Raw genomic sequence first — 21,134 nt, forward strand, 5'->3', positions numbered from 1 at the left:
AACCCGCGTGTAAGGGAGGAACCAAGGGAACAAATTTGCATCATTGGCAACTTTGATAATTCCCATAAAGCTGTGAGGGGAGTGCTATCGGAATTTTGTGGCATCTTGCGTGCTGATCCGGATGTGAGACATCTGGTTGGAGAAAGACCTATCATTACATATCGACGAGGCCGTAATATTAGAGATCGCCTTGTGCACAGTTTCTTCCAACCGCCTGTGGCCACAAGTAACTGGTTACCAAATCCGCTAAAAGGCACGTTTAGATGTGGAAAGTGCATTGCCTGCAGTTCCATCAAAAAAGGTAGCATATTTACAGGCCGGTCCTATGACATCAGAAGTTTCAATAACTGTAAGACCATGGGACTGGTCTACCTTGTGACCTGTACATGTGGTAGGCAAGACGTTGAGAGAGTTCAGGTGACGTATAGGGGAGCATCTTGGAGATATTCGCAAAAAAGCAGATACCCCTATTGTGCGCCATATGTCTGAATGCCATCCTGACGGTACAGCCTCCCTTAGCTTCCAGGGCGTTGAAGTGGTCAGAGCATCACCCAGAGGTGGAGATATGGACAAACGTCTACTCCAGAAAGATGCTCAATGGACCTTCCGTCTGGGTACAGTACGCCCAGATGATCTGAATGATCACATCTCATATAGTTGTTTTTTGTGATGTCTTAATGGGTGGCTAGTCAGTCACCTTGCTCTGGGGACAGCCGGATGACAGCCCATGAATGCTTTAGGGCAGTTAGGTGAATTTTCTGTTGTGCTTAGCCATAAACGTAACTTCTATGGTTGATTATCTTTTTGATGACAAATACACTATCTCTATGGCCAGCTGGTATTGATATGGTCGACTTATTAGGGGTCATTGAGTATAATGTATTCATTTCTCTCAGTTTCACATGCCTGGCGTTCATATTGCCCCCACTGCTTGGGACCACCTTACAGATATGACAATTCGCCATATAATTCCTGCAATAAATAGGCACGATACCTACACACATAAGACCGGCCTCCATGATGTGACGTCTGCCCGGGGGAGTGTCTCTGCGGGCGCTCCTGTCTCCCGAGCAGCGATCAGCTGATTGGATGGGCCAGCCTCCAGGGGTAGGAGTTACCTTGTTATAGGATTCAGAGTCTGGCGGCCGCACCAGTGCCGGGAGCGCTGCCACATGTGAGAGGTGGTGCGCTCGCTATATGTTTGTTTGTCTGTTCTATAATCACTAATACTGGCATGAGTAGTAATGAGGCTCCTGAGGAGGTCAAGACACTAGAAACGCGTCAAGCCAGTGTGGAGCTACAGCCAGTGTCAGCAGACGTGATTGAGCTACACTAGACAGCGTCAGTCAGTTTTTAATATAAGTTAGGAATAAGGTCAGTGGTGTAAGAGAGCAGGGGAGCTGGTGAATTAGGGATCTACTGGATGATCTGCTTAATACCACTAGGTATACCCCACCCCCACCCCGCTACCATTCATCCTCGTTAGTAGGGGTGGGCGATACATGCGATATGGACAATATGAATCTGTATCTGCAATGATACAGATTTTGTCCATATCGCATATATCGCCGGACCGCGATATGACCAGGAGCGGTAGTGAATAGACGAACCCGAACCTTCTCACCGCCGTTGCTCCGGCTCCCGACTCCGCACCGCGCTGTACTGTAGTTGCCAGGGCCTGGCGTGCACACAGCGTCAGCCCGGTGGCTGACACTGTGTGTGACGTCAGGTCCTGCAATGCATGCTGGGAAGAAGACGCGACAACACCTGCGGACTGCCGACTCGCCGAGCACCCTGCAGGCAAATGCCACATAGGGCTGATGGCACTGGCTCTTCTGGGGGACATATGGCAGATGATGGCAAATGCCATGGGGCTTGGGGCTGATGGCACTGGGGGACAAGGACATGTCTGATGGCAGATGATGGCAAATGCCATGGGACTTGGGGCTAATTGCATTGGCTCGGGGGGACAAGTCTTATGGCAGTTTTGTAATTTGTATACATACAGAAGAAAATACTATATTGCGATATATATCGCATATCGCACATGCTTCAAATTATATCGCAATATAGATTTTGGGCCATATCGCCCACCCCGAGGTTAGTGATACTATACCGGAGCTACACATTGCTGATACACAGTGTGGTCTGAGCTGTTGTTAGGGGTTACACCCAGCAGCAGGTTTAGGAGTGAAGGCGGCCTTGCACAGACACATGTATTCAGCTTAATAGTGTAATTGCACTTTGATAGCTCCTAGGTACAGTATTGGATTAGAATTATCCTTGTGTAAGTTTTCCCTATTTTAAGTAAATAACATAATAAAGTTGGTTTGTTATTTTATTTTAGCGTCCCTTTAAACACTGTCATCTGTACAGTGTGATATTACACACAGATAATACACGGTACAGTGTGATATTACACACAGATAAGATAATACACGGTACAGTGTGATATTACACACAGATAATACCCTATCCAGTATGATATTACACACAGATAATACCCGGTATAGTGTGATATTACACACAGATAATACACGGTACAGTGTGATATTACACACAGATAATACACGGTACAGTGTGATATTACACACAGATAATACACGGTACAGTGTGATATTACACACAGATAATACATGGTACAGTGTGATATTACACACAGATAATACACAGTACAGTATGATATTACACACAGATAATACCCGGTATAGTGTGATATTACACACAGATAATACCTGGTACAGTGTTATACTACACACAGATAATACCCGGTACAGTGTGATATTACACACAGAAAATACCCGGTACAGTATGATATTACACACAGATAATATAAGATACAGTGTGATATTACACACAGATAATACACAGTACAGTGTGATATTATAAGGTACAGGGTGATATTACACACAGATAATACCCGGTACAGTGTAATATTACACACAGATAATACCTGGTACAGTGTGATATTACACACAGATAACACACGGTACAGTGTGATATTACACAGATAATGTACAGAACAGTGTAATATTACACACAGATAAAACACGGTACAGGGTGATATACACACATAATACAGGGTGATATATACACACATAACACAGGGTGATATACACACAGATAACAGGGTGATATACACACACATAATACAGGGTGATATACACACAGATAACACAGGGTAATATACACACACATAATACAGGGTGATATACACACACATAATACAGGGTGATATATACACACAGATAACACAGGGTGATATACACACACATAACACAGGGTGATATACACACACATAACACAGGGTGATATACACAGATAATACAGGGTGATATACACACACATAACACAGGGTGATATACACACACATAACACAGGGTGATATACACACACATAACACAGGGTGATATACACACACATAACACAGGGTGATATACACACACAGATAACACAGGGTGATATACACACATAATACAGGGTGATACACACACACATAACACAGGGTGATATACACAGATAATACAGGGTGATACACACACACATAACACAGGGTGATATACACACAGATAACACAGGGTAATATACACACACATAATACAGGGTGATCTACACACACATAACACAGGGTGATATACACACACAGATAACACAGGGTGATATACACACATAATACAGGGTGATATATACACACAGATAACACAGGGTAATATACACACAGATAATACAGGGTAATATACACACACATAATACAGGGTGATATACACACATAATACAGGGTGATATATACACACATATAACACAGGGTGATATACACACACATCACACAGGGTGATATTACACACAGATAATACAGGGTGATATACACACACAGATAACACAGGGTGATATACACACACAGATAATACAGGGTGATATTACACACAGATAATACAGGGTGATATACACACACAGATAACACAGGGTGATATACACACACACATAATACAGGGTGATATACACACATAATACAGGGTGATATATACACACAGATAACACAGGGTGATATACACACACATAACACAGGGTGATATACACACAGATAATACAGGGTGATATTACACACAGATAATACAGGGTGATATTCACACACAGATAACACAGGGTGATATACACAGATAATACAGGGTGATATACACGCACATAACACAGGGTGATATTACACACAGATAACACAGGGTAATATACACACACATAATACAGGGTGATATACACACATAATACAGGGTGATATATACACACAGATAACACAGGGTGATATACACACAGATAATACAGGGTAATATACACACACATAATACAGGGTGATATACACACATAATACAGGGTGATATATACACACAGATAACACAGGGTGATATACACACATCACACAGGGTGATAGACACACAGATAATACAGGGTGATATACACACACAGATAACACAGGGTGATATACACACACAGATAATACAGGGTGATATTACACACAGATAATACAGGGTGATATACACACACAGATAACACAGGGTGATATACACACACACATAATACAGGGTGATATATACACACAGATAACACAGGGTGATATACACACATAACACAGGGTGATATACACACAGATAATACAGGGTGATATACACACACAGATAATACAGGGTGATATTCACACACAGATAACACAGGGTGATATACACAGATAATACAGGGTGATATACACACACAGATAACACAGGGTGATACACACACATAACACAGGGTGATATTACACACACATAACACAGGGTGATATACACAGATAATACAGGGTGATATACACGCACATAACACAGGGTGATATTACACACACATAACACAGGGTGATATACACACAGATAACACAGGGTAATATACAAACACATAATACAGGGTGATATACACACATAATACAGGGTGATATATACACACAGATAACACAGGGTGATATACACACAGATAATACAGGGTAATATACACACACATAATACAGGGTGATATACACACATAATACAGGGTGATATATACACACAGATAACACAGGGTGATATACACACATCACACAGGGTGATATACACACAGATAATACAGGGTGATATACACACACAGATAACACAGGGTGATATACACACACAGATAATACAGGGTGATATTACACACAGATAATACAGGGTGATATACACACACAGATAACACAGGGTGATATACACACACACACATAATACAGGGTGATATATACACACAGATAACAGGGTGATATACACACATAACACAGGGTGATATACACACAGATAATACAGGGTGATATACACACACAGATAATACAGGGTGATATTCACACACAGATAACACAGGGTGATATTACACACAGATAATACAGGGTGATATTCACACACAGATAACACAGGGTGATATACACAGATAATACAGGGTGATATTACACACACATAACACAGGGTGATATACACACAGATAATACAGGGTGATATACACACACAGATAACACAGGGTGATATACACACACAGATAACACAGGGTGATACACACACATAACACAGGGTGATATTACACACACATAACACAGGGTGATATACACAGATAATACAGGGTGATATTACACACACATAACACAGGGTGATATACACAGATAATACAGGGTGATACACACACATAACACAGGGTGATATGATATTACACACCTGACACCCACTACTCCCACCCCTCGCCCGGCTCCCCCACCACCACCCAGCATGTACAGGACATGACAGCAGGCCGGGATGTGCCGCCGCCTGTGATTGGCTGCTCCTCCTCAATGTGCTCGTGCAGCGCCGAGCGGCGGCTCAGTGTGTGGAGGGGAGCGGACCGTCAGCATCGTCCTCGGCGGCGGCTGTAGCATCTGAGCCATCAGTGTGGAGACTTCTCCGGACGTCGCTGCAGACCTGGTGTGACACCTTACAAGAAGGGACCTGCTGAGTGACACCATGTGGGAAGACTCCGCACAGTGACCGCTGTAGTGCAAAAGTAGCATGCACTAGTAGGCTGCAGTGAGACAGCTCTTCTGTAGGTGATGTGAGACCACCGTGGCCCCTGGAGCTGGATGTCACTGTCCTGGGAGAGCCCTGGTGAGCTCTAGGAATTCTTGACTCTGCTACATTCCTCCCCATAAAGGACTACACCCCACCAGGCTGAGCATCCTCCTGCCTGTAGTCACTGCAGCTGCCTGGCTCCAGTGCACTGCCACCCACTGCCTCACGGTCTCCATGTAGAAGCATCCACATCCTGGACATGCCCTCTAACAGCTCCCCTGCCTTCTTCATGTCCTGGGGCTCCCCTGTGCCCCTCTTGTCATATGGATGCTCAGCAGCCTCATACATGATGTGCTAGCTGGTGCTTGGGCTTCGTACTGTGAGGTGCCCTCAGCCATTCAGGACAAGATCTCAAGGGCTTTTTTGCCTGGTGAACTGTGCATGTTGTTTCCCTTGCCTGTGGTCACTATTTTTCATTTCCACAAGTTTATTTCTTGGCCTCTCAGCGTATCCCATCCACTGAGGACATGGAGTGGCCCTGTAGGTATTCCTGGTGGCATCTTGGAATTGTCTTCTTTGTGCATTGGGCAGCTGGAGACATGGGGAACAAAGCCAAGAGCTGTGAAGCGGTGAGACAGGTGTATAATGCCAAAGGCTTCAGCCTAAATGGAGTCCCTCAGTCAGAAATATCAGGTGAGTGCTAAACTGGTGGTTATGTCCTCATTTATTAAACCATAAAACAGGATGGAGAAAGAAATTGTCCATAGCTGTCCAGAAACCAGTCCTATGTTCAATAACTAGTATGAGAACATACCACAGAGGTAGAGTTAGCGGTTTGGGTTACTGTACATAGGATTGATACTGTAGAGTAGGTCCTAAGGAGACCAGACCATGAGGTCCGATACTAGGTGTATATATAAGCAATATTCGCTATCTGCAACCCCTACTACCGTGAAGGCGGAGGTACCCATCTCACAATGATATCAGCTACTTCCAGATAGAGCTGATGTGAAGAATAGACTGAGATGGAACCATGGCTCTTAGGTCAGAATGAATGGGGCTTGCTTTGGATGAGGTCTCTGTCCTTGTTCTCCTGTAATTGCCTTATCAGTAATGAGCCTCCTTGTCCCTACTGTGAGAATACTTCCCTCTTGCAGGTTGGTGTCTCTGTAGAAGGAGTAATGGTTCAATCAGCTAGAGCTCAGATTAGTCCTTTAGAATCTTTATAATGTCCAGGGTCTAATCAGTGAAGACTGTGAAGGAATGGTCTTCTTGAGACCCTCATTAGACTGATACATTGTCATTTTTCACCCCCCTTGGTAGCTTGGATTTAGGCTTACTTTGGGTAACAACCCCTCAAGGTTATAACATTCTTCCGTGACATGCTATAGATCTCCTCAGACTGATTTCTCTTCATCTGTATACCTCAACTTGACATCTATGGTGCGTTATCAGAAGTATCTCACCTGCAGACCGCGCCTGACATCTCGTGTTTTCTCACTGTCTATTTGAAGTTGGTGCCCCTGATTGACACTTTCTAGGTGTGTTCTCTAACATGATTTCATCTGTATACCAAGCCTGACCGCTTTTTTTTTCTTCTAAGTTCTTTGCTAAGATTCCAGGTGTGTACTAAAGACTGACGCCTCAGTTGGGTCTTGTTAGGGCATGTTGGTTTACAATTCTTAGTGATTTAGTAGCTTAGTTTTTGTACTGGATATAGGTTGTTGAGATATGGAAAACCCATACGCAAGCAATAGCTTTTTCAATGATGACTCAAAACGCGTGTGTTCATCAGTGACAGCAAATGGTTAAACGCGGGGCACAAAGTTATGGCTGGTCCCTGCTTAGCATTTTACAAGGTTGTTACTGCACATTATTTTGCCTTTGTGTGTTTTGCTGGACTCTTAAATGGCTTCTAGACAGTGTTATCAGCTTGAGGTCAGCTTTATGTGGTCGCCATTGATTTATAGGGCTGATTTATGGGGCTGAAGACTTGTAGAAGACACAGAAGCCTGGTTAGGGTACTTGTTTCTCCATCCACTGGGCTGGTTTTTTCACTTTGCTTGGTACATGGAGCTACACATTTAAATGATGTGTCTACTATAAATAAAGACCACAATTGAATGAATTCTCATTTTTTTTCTTGCATTAGCTCTGCTTACTTCCATTAGATCAGGTACACTCTCAGCTTATGCATGGCGTGGTATCATGAGCTGCCTCATCTTCTGTTTGTGCGCTGGATTATGGGAAGACAGGCTGGATCATGTTGAAAGAAGACAGGAGGGCAGGCATTCACCTCTAGTTACTCAGTTTTAATAGTATTACAGAAGGCATATACCATATATAACACAGTAACAAACATCACTCCCTGTTGGGGTACTTTCACACTAGCGTTTTTGTTTTTCGGTATGGAGTTCCGTCACAGGAGCTAAATACCGGAAAAAAACTGATCCGTTTCATCCTAATGCATTCTGAATGGAGAGCATTCCGTTCAGGATGCATCAGTTCAGTCCCTCTTACGTTTTTTTGGACGCAGAAAATACAGCATCATGCTGCAGTTTTCTCTCCGGCCAAAAATACTGAACACTTGGCTTGACGGAATGACGGATCCGATATTAACTTGCATTAAAGTGTATTAGTACCGGATCCGGCATTAAGTGCTCCGGCAACATGGATCCTGCTTTCTGGTCTGCGCATGCGCAGACCTTTAAAAATGAAAAAAAATAATAATAATAACGGATCCGTTTTTCCGGATGACCCCGGATAGATGAATCCGGTATTTCAATGCATTTGTCAGATGAATCCGCATCCGTCTGAAAAATGGCATCAGTTTGCGTCCGGATTGCTAGAATCCTCTGCCGCAAGTGTGAAAGTACCCTAAGCTCACAATCTAGGTCCAATTTCATGGGACGCCAGTTAACCTGTCAGTATGTTCTTGGAGGGTGGGAGGCAACCAGAGTACAGTACCTTGTGGAAGCCCACGCAAACACAGGGAGAACATACAAACCCCAAGCAGATGTTGCCCTTGGTTTTATTAGAGCCCAGGACCTCTCAGAACGCTGAGCTACCATGTTATGTAAAAACACCCTCAGGTGACATAGAGTCCTTTTTTTTAAAGCAGAAAAGGTAATTGAATAATAAGAAAAAATGTATTTACTGTTCCAACCCCCCCCCCCCCCTTTCCAGCGCTTCTCTGATTCTCCCAGTATTGGCAGCCATGATGTCATATATTTGGTTGCATCAATGACGTGCCCATATACCACACATTACCACAGGGTCAGACTGCCCCACTAGAGGACCAGTGGATCCTCCAGTGGGCCCAGGCTCTGATGCTATATTCAACTCCAAATATCCAGGAAAAGAACCAATTTGGATGCCTCTGGAGCCAATAACTCGCCTCTAGGGTCTATTTCTGTGATTCAAACCCTATTAAACGTTATTGATGATATAGGAGTTGGGCCTCAAAAATAATTTCCTCTTGTGGGCCCCAGGAGCTCCAGTCTGACACGGCAAGATCTCTTTCGCCAACTACTGGCCTGAGCTCTATACAGCGGCATTGGTCACGTGTGGTATTTAGGCACATCACCACTGCAGTCAGGAAGACAACGCTTGGTGGGAAGAACACCGCAGCGGTGCTGGAACGGAAGGGGTTCTTAACAGTGAGTATACTGTCTTTAAAAAGAAGTTGGACAACCCCTTTGAAAGGGTTGTCTCATTTAAGATATTGGTGGCATATCGCTAAGTTATGCCACCAATATCAGATAGGTGCAGATCCTAGAGGTGGGACCTGCACCTATCTCCAGAACGGGACCCCCGAAGTAAGTGAAGAGCAGCTGCGCATGCGCGGCCAACCTCCATTCATTTTTCTGGGACTGCAGAAAATAGCTGAGTGCTGGTTCGGCTATCTCCAGGAGTTCCATAGAAGTAAATAAAGCGGTGGCCATGTTTGCATAGTGTGCTCTCCATTCATCTCTATAGGACTTCTGAAAATAGCCAAGTGCGCCCTCCTATACTTTTAAGATAAAATAAAAAATTTGAGTGGATATATGGAAAAGGGAAATGGAGCAAGGAATGAAGAGGAAGGAAAGGTAAAGCGCCAGAGGAGAACTTAAAATTAACGTCGAAAGACCAACTCGTAATTTACTAGTTACAGTGCGAGGCAGCTGCCCACTTAAAAAGAGACAAAGCACAGGGACACTAACAGTGTGCCATGTGCAAGGAAACCAATAACGCTCTAGTGAGGCGCCAATTGCACGTAACCAGTATTGAATAGGTAGAGGTATAAATATATATATGTATATATAGCGATATAGAGAATGGCTAGAACAGCTCAAATTACAGATCTACTAATATTTAAATATGGAAGCTGTATTAAGGCTGTATTGAAAGATGTCCATAACCACAATTAAAAATCAAGTTAAGTCAAGGGACTTACTTTACCGGGCAGGAGGATGAACAGGATAAGCTGAAGACACCTGTCCTCCTTACCTCCCCCGCCGAGGTCGCCTGTAAGATGGATACACACCCCGTCCTCGCAATGAAAGTAAACTTGAGGACTTCAAACCAAGGATGCTTGTTTTATTCTTATTAAAAAGCTCGACGCGTTTCAGGGATTACAGCTAGGTCCCCTTTATCAAGAGCATAAGCATAACATAACACAGGAAAAACTCATGGTTATATAGGGGAGATGTATATCATTCGTTTGGTGGATTCAATGTGGCCTCTCGTTGTGGGCAGTAACTTCCTGGTCACATGACCCCCAGGGCCGGAACAGGAAGTGTGTTTGTAGATAACTTAACTTAAACTAAATACTGCTATATTCAAGGAATTCAATGGATATATTCTTTATTAAAATAAAGTTTAGCTATAAAAATGTTCTAACCAGAGGTCTACACCCTCTGGCTACATTTATGTGGACTGAGTTTCGTGGAGCGTTCCACTCTGGAACGCACCTGCGCTATGCCAACTGGGTAGTTTGCTATTCCTTGGTGCGTTCCAGCTTGGAGCGCACCGTAGCGAACGCACTTCCTGCATAGCTCACTGCTCCCTGATGCGCTCCAGCCTGTGGCTAAGGTACTTCAGATTTACGATGCGCTCCACCCTGGAGCGCATCGCAGCAAGCAGGGGAGTGGTCTAGTAATTACAACTGGAAGCATAATACTATAGGCTTAAACTATGCGTTCCACAATGTGTTATGCTTCCAGTTGTAATTACTAGACCACTCCCCTGCTTGCTGCGATGCTGTGGAACGCATAGTTTAAGCCTATAGCATTATGCTTCCAGTTGTAATTACTAGACCACTCCCCTGCTTGCTGCGATGCGCTCCAGGGTGGAACGCTCCGCGAAACTCAGTCCACATAAATGTAGCCAGAGGGTGTAGACCTCTGGTTAGAACATTTTTATAGCTACATTTTATTTTAATAAAGAATATAACCATTGAATTCCTTGAATATAGCAGTATTTAGTTTAAGTTAAGTTATCTACAAACACACTTCCTGTTCCGGCCCTGGGGGTCATGTGACCAGGAAGTTACTGCCCACAACGAGATGCCACATGGAATCCACCAAACGAATGATATACATCTCCCCTATATGACAGTGAGTTTTTCCTGTGTTATATTATGCTTATGCTCTTGATAAAGGGGACTTAGCTGTAATCCCCGAAACGCGTCAAGCTTTTTAATAAGAATAAAACGAGCATCCTTGGTTTGAAGTCCTCAAGTTTACTTTCATTGCGAGGACGGGGTGTGTATCCATCTTACAGGTGACCTCGGCGGGGGAGGTAAGGAGGACAGGTGTCTTGAGCTTATCCTGTTCCTCCTCCTCCCCGGTGAAGTAAGTCCCTTGACTTAACTTGATTTTTTATTGTGGTTATGGCATGTTTTAATACAGCCTTAATACAACTTCCATATTTAAATATTAGTAGATCTGTAATTTGAGCTGTTCTAGCCATTCTCTATATCGCTATATATACATATATATATTTATACCTCTACCTATTCAATACTGGTTACGTGCAATTGGCGCCTCACTAGATCATTATTTGTTTCCTATACTTTTGGGAGCCTCTTCTGGAGATAGTTGAGGCCATTACCTATCTGACATTGGTGGCATATCCTACCAACCTCTTTAAGTTTTGGCACTATGTGTTACTATGCATGAATATGAGATGCTATCAGTAAGAGTTGGTTCCTTTTAGGTCTTGTAATTGTGCCCATTTATTCCTTTACTACATCCGATCTCCCCTGTCCAGTTCTCAGTCTTATAGCAGGTCTTTAATATCAAGATGAGTGCTCACCATCAGGCAATGATCTGTTCTGACAGTGCTGGAGATCAAAGCTACTGCTGCTGGTAATCTTTTCCTCTTTAGGTGTTGCTCCAGAGAGTACCTGACATTTACAAGACAGCGTTGTTTGAGTTTAGTCCGTTTGCCCAGTACTTTATTAATCAGGATTTAGCAGAAATGTCAGTTCTTGTCCATGATTTTACTTTTTGGCTGGAGAACGCTATAGAGTTTGGAGAACTTGATAATACGTGGAGAGTGGAAGACTCTGTCACAAATAATTTATTTTTGTGTCTTCATTAATGAAAAAAAATAGCTGTCGGGTAAAAATGGAGATGAAACAAGCATATAAATCTGTAATCGAGGAAGTCATCAAGGGTATGAGATTTCCCCCTCAGGATATCCGAGAGGTGAGTTCAGGAGTGGGGAATGTGTGAATCATTGGGCTGCAGAGTGCCTGAGGAGTGGAGACAAGAAGTAAGACTTGTGCTACGTGCCTCTACAACTCAGATGACTCGGACTCATGTCGGAGGTGTCTGACACAGAGAGGAACTTTTTTTCACATTTGGTGGGCCTGCCCCTCCATACAATCCTGGTGGTCGTAGATTTTCAGTAGAGCTTACAGTATTTGCAATCTTAATTTCAAGATGACACCTCAACTGGCCCTGTTAGGCGCCCCTCTCGGAGACGACTTAGGAAATCCCCCAATTCTTTATCGGTCCCTATTGAGTGCAGCGCGTTTACTAATTCCCCATTTTTGGCGATCCACTGACCTTCCCTCTATGACCCAATGAATCAGTAAAGTAGACCAATTGTATAGATTCGAGGAAATAGCTGCCCGGGAGGATCGCAAGATCCACCAGTTCAGATCACACTGGCAAAAATGGTCTGCTTACAGAAAATTCTGACCAAACTTAAGAATTATCTCTCCCTCTCAAAAACAAGCTCAACAACTTGGGTACCCTTGCTTACCACCTTTATAAGTGTCATATTCACACTGGCATAGTAATTTACATGCTGTCTATGTTAACTTAAGTTCCTATAGTTATATAATGTATGTATTCACATTGACATTATGATAGTTGCTCATTTCACCATGTATGTATACTTCAACCTTTGTCTGGAATAAAGAATAAAAAAGAAAAAAAGAAGTAAGACTTGTGCTGTTAGGTATAAAGAATCAAAGACTTAACAACAGTCATATACAAGACCTGATGGTAGACGGGAAGCCGCTGACCCTTCTGTTTCCCTGTGGCTAGTACAGCAGTCATGCCATAGGTAATGCAGCTAAAGGTGTAACAAAAGATAACCTTGGGAGGCAAAGTCTACCTCTGAATGGTCCCATATGGCTAGTAGAAGAGTCTATCTGATATAGTGCTACAAATAGTGTAAAGGTAGAAATACTCAACATAATATGTAAAACATTGAATAAAAGCTCTGTAGAAAAGCATGCTGGATGTTGGTTCTATTTAGTGTCGTCAGTGGTGGCACGCTGGATGTTGGCTATGACTAGTGTCGTAAGTGGAGGCATGCTGGATGTTGGTTCTGTCCAATTTCATAAGTGGAGGCATGCTGGATGTTGACTATGTCTACTGTCATAGGTGGAGACATGCTGGATGTTGGCTATGTCTATTGTTGTAAGTGTAAGCATGCTGGATGTTGGTTTTGTCCAGTGTTGTAAGTGGAAGCATGCTGGATGTTGGTTCTGTCTATTGTCGTAGGTGGAAACATGCTGGATGTTGGTTCTGTCTAGTGTCATAGGTGGTGGAAAGCTAGATGTTTGTTCTGTCTATTGTAAGTTTAAGCATGCTGGATGTTGGTTCTGTCTAGTGTCGTAAGTGGAGGCACGTTGGATGTTGGCTGTGTCTAATGTTATAATTGGAGTCATGCTGGGTGTTGGCTATGTCTATTGTCGTAAGTGGAAACATGCAGGATGTTGGTTCTGTCCAATTTTATAAGTGGAAGCATGCTGGATGTTGGTTCTGTCTAGTGTCATAGGTAGTGGCAAGCTGGATGTTGGTTCTGTCCAGTGTCGTAAGTGGAGGCATGCTGGATGTTGGCTATATCTAGTGTCGTAAGTGGAAGGATGCTGAATGTTGGTTCTGTCTACTGTCGTAAGTGGAGGCATGCTGGATGTTGGCTATGTCTATTGACCCAAATTACTATAATGGGGTCCATTCAGTGGCGGATCCAGAGCCTGGTCTCGGGAGGGGCACTTCCAGATTATTTTCTGTCCGCCGCCACAAAACAATGTGGTGCTTATAGAACAGACTACACAGTGTAGAGGTATACTGTATATTGTGTGGCACAGTGTATGCTATGTGTGTATAACATAAACATATTTCAATTACTTGGCTTGGCCCTTGAGGATCTCGGACACCACTTCAACACTTTGGCTGGGGGGCTCGGTGGAGCTGATGTGTTTTATCCTAATGAAAAAGATTTCATAATAAGGATTTGGAGAAGGGGCAGAGGGATTCCAGAGCAGGGAGAGGCTTCTGCTGCTACTAGGGGGCTCATACCATGGGGGAGTAATAAAGCCCACCATAATGCCCCCCCAGTAGAAATAATTCTCCTTTATAATGTGACAGTGCAAAAAATACCCCCTTGTAATGCCTCCAGTTGAGCTAATGTCCCCATAGTGCCCCTATAATGTGCCAGTATAAAATACCCCTATATAGTGCCCCCATAGTGGCTCCTCTCCCCCCTTCCTTTTAGCACGCCCCATAATCTACCAGTATAAAATGCCCCAGTAGTTGCCCTCAGTGTCCCCCATAATTTGCAAGTATAAAATACCCCTTCTTAGTGCCCCCCGTAAATGACCCTATAGTACTCCTCTCCCCCCTTCCCTATAGTACCCACCATAATGTGTCCCAGTATAAAATGCTACTGTACAGAGCCCCCCATATACAATACCCCTTCTTTGCGGCCTCAGGAGATGCCCCTATAGTGCAACCCAATAATGTGCCAGTAAGAAGTGCCCCCAATAATGTGCCAGTAAGAAGTGCCCCCATAGATGCCCCCCAATAATGTGCCAGTAAAATGTGCCCCCATAGATGCCCCCCTAATCCTGTGCCAGAAACAAGAGCACCCCCCCAATCATGTGCCAGTAACAAGAGCACCCCCCCAATCATGTGCCAGTAACAAGAGCACCCCCCAATCATGTGCCAGTAACAAGAGCACCCCCCAATCATGTGCCAGTAACAAGAGCACCCCCCCAATCATGTGCCAGTAACAAGAGCACCCCTAATCATGTGCCAGTAACAAGAGCACCCCCCCAATCATGTGCCAGTAACAAGAGCACCCCCAATCATGTGCCAGTAACAAGAGCACCCCCCAATCATGTGCCAGTAACAAGAGCACCCCCCCAATCATGTGCCAGTAACAAGAGCACCCCCCCCAATCATGTGCCAGTAACAAGAGCACCCCCCCCCAATCATGTGCCAGTAACAAGAGCACCCCCCCAATCATGTGCCAGGAACAAGAGCACCCCCCCAATCATGTGCCAGGAACAAGAGCACCCCCCCAATCATGTGCCAGGAACAAGAGCACCCCCCCCAATCATGTGCCAGGAACAAGAGCACCCCCCCAATCATGTGCCAGTAACAAGAGCACCCCCCCAATCATGTGCCAGTAACAAGAGCACCCCCCCAATCATGTGCCAGTAACAAGAGCACCCCCCCCCAATCATGTCAGGAACAAGAGCACCCCCCCAATCATGTGCCAGGAACAAGAGCACCCCCCCCAATCATGTGCCAGGAACAAGAGCACCCCCCCCAATCATGTGCCAGTAACAAGAGCACCCCCCCAATCATGTGCCAGTAACAAGAGCACCCCCAATCATGTGCCAGTAACAAGAGCACCCCCCCAATCATGTGCCAGTAACAAGAGCACCCCCAATCATGTGCCAGTAACAAGAGCACCCCCCAATCATGTGCCAGTAACAAGAGCACCCCCCCAATCATGTGCCAGTAACAAGAGCACCCCCCCAATCATGTGCCAGTAACAAGAGCACCCCCCCCAATCATGTGCCAGTAACAAGAGCACCCCCCCCAATCATGTGCCAGTAACAAGAGCACCCCCCCCAATCATGTGCCAGTAACAAGAGCACCCCCCCCAATCATGTGCCAGGAACAAGAGCACCCCCCCAATCATGTGCCAGGAACAAGAGCACCCCCCCCCAATCATGTGCCAGGAACAAGAGCACCCCCCCCAATCATGTGCCAGTAACAAGAGCACCCCCCCCCCAATCATGTGCCAGGAACAAGAGCACCCCCCCAATCATGTGCCAGTAACAAGAGCACCCCCCCCAATCGTGCCAGTAACAAGAGCACCCCCCCAATCATGTGCCAGGAACAAGAGCACCCCCCCAATCATGTGCCAGTAAAAGTATTGTACATCTAAAAAAAAAAAAAAATGCAATGCAGGCCTCTTCTGGCCCGTGTCCCGTGCTGAACGGCTCAGGCGGCTCGCGCCGCCTTCACCGGCCTCTGATAGGCTGCCGGCCTAGTGCCAGCAGCCTATCAGAGGAACAGGGAAGGGACACGCCTCTCCCTCCCATGCCCCGCTGCAGCACAGCCATCTATATCACTGTATGGCGATACAGATGACTAAGGAGATGAGCGCTTCCACCATGGAAGCGCTCATCTCCCTGTGCCGCCAACTCGGGGGGAGGGGGGGCAATTGCCCCGTTGCCCCCCCTGGATCCACAAGTGGGTCCATTGGGTTTCTGTTATGGTGTTTCTCATTTTGTTGTACAAAATAATGGACCATGCTACATTATGTCTTTGCATTTTTAACAGAATCTGCCATGGAGGCTCCTAACAAAACCTCTGCTGCAGCTCTGACCTTAGCCTAAATATGAAACCAGTAAGCACCTTTGATGGCTACATCTAGTGTGTGTCAAAATATTGATGACCTCTCCTCAGCTGATCATCTGAAAGGGTCTGCAGTGCTCGGGCAAGCTGTGTGGCCTCTTCCTAGGCCCGTGACATAACATCCATTAATCACATGGCCTTTCTGCATCTTAGTCCCATTCGACTGTATGGGACTGAACTGCAATACTGAGCACAGCCGCTATACAATGTACGCTGCTGTGGTTGGTATAGAATAAAGAGGTCACATAGTTCGTTTGAGTGTCAAGGCCTCTTCCAACAGCTGATCAGCAGGGGTGTCGGGAGACCTCCACCAAACCACCATCAGACCTCCACCAAACAGATACTAATGGCCTATCCTAAGGATAAGTCCTAGACAGACGCTTTCAGGACACGGTCAGGTTTCTTGATGCAGTTTTGGAAGCCAAAACTGGGAATGAATTAAAAGAGAAGTCGTATCTGTCCTTCATAGTTTCTCTCCTGTTATGATCCACTCCTGATCTTGGCTTCCAAAACTGCCTGCAGAAACCTGGCCTTGTGGCCGTACCAAATGTTAGAAATTGCTGAACCATAAAATTTGTTTTCGAAATGGTGAAACAAGGGGTTGCTAAATGTACCCAGAAAAAGTCTTGATCCCATCAGAGACTTGCTTCCTTTGGCTTATTGCTACCATGCAGATGAAAGCAAGTTTAGGACTGTTTTTTATGGGTTAACGTGTGGCACTTCATTAGACTTCCCATACAGGGTGTATGAACATACCCAGGGGTTTACATACACGCAGACAAGCTGGCAATGTGGTTAGCAGAACATTCACGAATCATGAAATTGGAATTTCCATAATAAGCAGATATTTGTGCGCCCAGGATTTATTAAAATGAATGACAAATAGCTCTTGCTGTTTCTTTTCCATTAGTGTCAACATTATCCACATTTTCCATTTTATCCACGACACTCATAAAAAGGGAACGGTACAGGCTGTTAGAATTCCGTAACAGAGTAAGTTAGAATATAAACTCGTGTGGCCGCGCCGCTCTCCAAGGCGGCAGTGAACTAAGCCCAGTCAGTAAACAGAGGGCGCAGATGCTGCTTATATGTTTAGGAAGCGCCATGTTTTCTTCCATCCAGCCACAATGGGAATAAACATCCCGACTGTTAAATCCCAGCACAAAATACCGTATAAATGAAATGTCAGCTAAATCACAAGCAGTGACCTCAGTCTCAACATCTGTGCATTGCGTAGTACTGCTGTGCCATACATAGCATAGTGTTATTGCAGTGGCCTATTAAAACTAAAGAGCAGTCTTTTTAAAGGGGTTCCCAGGCTTAACTGAGAGCCTACCCTTAGGCTACTTTCACACTAGCGTTCGGGTGTCCGCTCGTGCGCTCCGTTTGAAGGGGCTCACGAGCGGTCCCGAACGCATCCGTCTGGCCCCAATGCATTCTCAGTGGAGGCGGATCCACTGAGAATGCATCCGCCTGCCAGCGTTCAGCCTCCGCTCCGCTCAGTGAGCGGACACCTGAACGCTGCTTGCAGCGTTCGGGTGTCCGCCTGGCCGTGCGGAGGCGAGCGGATCCGTCCAGACTTACAATGTAAGTCAATGGGGGCGGATCCGCTTGAAGATGACACCATATGGCTCAATCTTCAAGCGGATCCGTTCCCCATTGACTTACAATGTAAAGTCTGAACGGATCCGCTCAGACAACTTTCACACTTAGAAATATTTCTAAGTTTTAATGCAGACGCATCCGTTCTGAACGGATGCGAACGTCTGCATTATCGGAGCGGATCCGTCTGATGAAACATCAGACGGATCCGCTCCGAACGCTAGTGTGAAAGTAGCCTTAGTTTGCGGCATTATTTGGCAGCAATGGACATGAATGTCCACCCATGTACAGTAGTACCCGGACAAGTTGGGTCTTCTAGAGCGGGAGACAGTCTTACAGTGTGTTTCTCAGTTCTAGCTCATAGAGGTGAGACTGAGCAGGGACTCCCCTCCTTTCATGAAGTCCTAATATGGGCAGGGGTTGTGGCTGTGAGACAACACCTTGAAAGGGTTAAAAAAAAGGTCTTTGATTTGATTGGTGGGTTGTGCAACCGATGGAATCCCCACCGATCACAACGATCAGGGACCTTTGTCTTCCTATATGAATGGAGTGGTGGTCAAGCATGTGCTCTGCCTGCCCCATTCTTCTCTTTGGGTCTGCTGAGGAGAAGCCAAGTACCGTGCTTGGCTATCCCCATTAGTCCCGTAGAGATGAATGGATGGGCAGCGAGCATGCCTGACCACCGCTCCATTCATATGGGGAGACACATGATCCCTGTTCTTGTGATCGATGGGGGTCACAGAAGTTGGATCCCCAGAATCAGACTCTTTATGTCCTATCCTGTGGATAGCGGATACATGTGGTACATCCCCTGAAACATTGATGGCATATCGCGAGGATATGCCATCAATGTCTGATAGGGACCTGCTCCTATCTACAGAACGGGGCCTCCGAAGTCATCAAAGAGCAGCCACGCATGCGCAGCCATCCTCTGTTCACCGCTATAGGAGTTCCGAAAAATGCTGTTTTGGCTATTTCTGGCAGTCTAATAGCAGTGAATAAAGAGGTGGCCGTGTGATGTTCTTCACTTCGGGGGCACCCATCTGATGGAATATCACTAGGAATTAGGAATGTCCCAGATGGACTAGCCGCTTTAAGCTAAAAAAATATATTTTTTTCAAGAAAACCTATTACCAGTACGCAGTGCTGCATCCAGATTTATCCACCCAGCCTCTGCGCCAGCAGCATTAAGGAGCTACGGAATATTTCTTCCCTCTAATCTTAGCTGCCTTACATTATCTAGATGGGTATACATTATAGAAATGGCTCCTGGGATATAGCCAGCATTGACATACTGTGAACAGCGTCTGGACAAAAGACAACTTTGGGAACAGTGGCCGCCAGCATAAGCCTGATAACCTGGGAAATATAAAGGCTGTTGCATTTACAGCATTTTACAGCCGCCCTGGAATAAATACGTAGCTTATCCCCCGTATCCTAACAGCTGCACCAGTCCTACCGCAGGCACATGGCTGTCCCTAATCTTGGACCTACAGTATATCCGGTAATTCAATGATCTTGTATTATATTGATCAGGAGCCATTTGTCCATGTCATTTAAGTTATTGCTGTAGAAGTGCTGAGGCTGGAGACCCTGATGGGGATGGACTTAAAGGGAGTTGTCACTTCAGCAACTTGCATTTATCACGTAGAGAAAGTTAATACAAGACACTTACTAATGTACGAGGTGGCCAGGACAAAAGCTGCTGCACATGTGTGCCTATGTGCGCGCCCACGTTCCTGGCCACCAGAGAGGCCGGCGCTTTTTCCTATAGTGTGCAAGCACGACCACCTCTGTTGTATTGTAGGGTGGTTGTAACCATGGAAACGAGCAGTGTACAATGTGATGGGAAAATGATTCCAGCCAGCAAATGAGTCAATATGGACAATCACAGTACATTAGTAAGTGCCTTCTAAGACAACCCCTTTAAAGACCTCTCCCAACATGTCTATTTTAGTACATACTTGCATTCCTCAATAACTAACAATTCTGCAGCATCTTTTCTTAAGTCAGTGTTGTGCTGTTCCTCTGTTATACTCCCTAAAATGTATGAATAAATTGACAACACTAGGCCCTGTAGGGTTGTCCCATGCCAGGTGGAGTGGGCACCAGCTGTCTAATGACAGCTGAGCTCCTGCTCTGAAGGACAGGATCTTCTAACTCCTTAGATTCTTCAATCAATAACGACCGTGGCACTTAAGTGGTTTACAGAGGGAGAAGTCTCCCTCATTAAGATTCATGATTTAAGATCTTTTGGTACTGTATGTCAGTGTCAGTCTCGGGTCATATCATCTTTTTGTACATATTGCAGGGA

The 21,134-nt window shown here is 45.1% G+C and overlaps 1 protein-coding gene across 1 annotated transcript in view; it reads left to right on the forward strand.

Annotated features, from left to right (window-relative positions):
- Positions 1-6,076: 6,076 nt before the first annotated feature.
- Positions 6,077-21,134, forward strand: part of GPC1 (glypican 1) — a 68,130-nt gene continuing 53,072 nt past the window's right edge. The window contains exon 1 of the mRNA XM_040427859.1: positions 6,077-6,752. Within this exon, the coding sequence (XP_040283793.1) occupies positions 6,587-6,752 (166 nt within the window). The 5' untranslated portion in view covers positions 6,077-6,586. The remainder of the gene's footprint in view (positions 6,753-21,134) is intronic.

Source organism: Bufo bufo, chromosome 4, assembly GCF_905171765.1.
Source record: "Bufo bufo chromosome 4, aBufBuf1.1, whole genome shotgun sequence".
In the NCBI taxonomy this organism is placed as follows: Eukaryota; Metazoa; Chordata; class Amphibia; order Anura; family Bufonidae; genus Bufo; species Bufo bufo.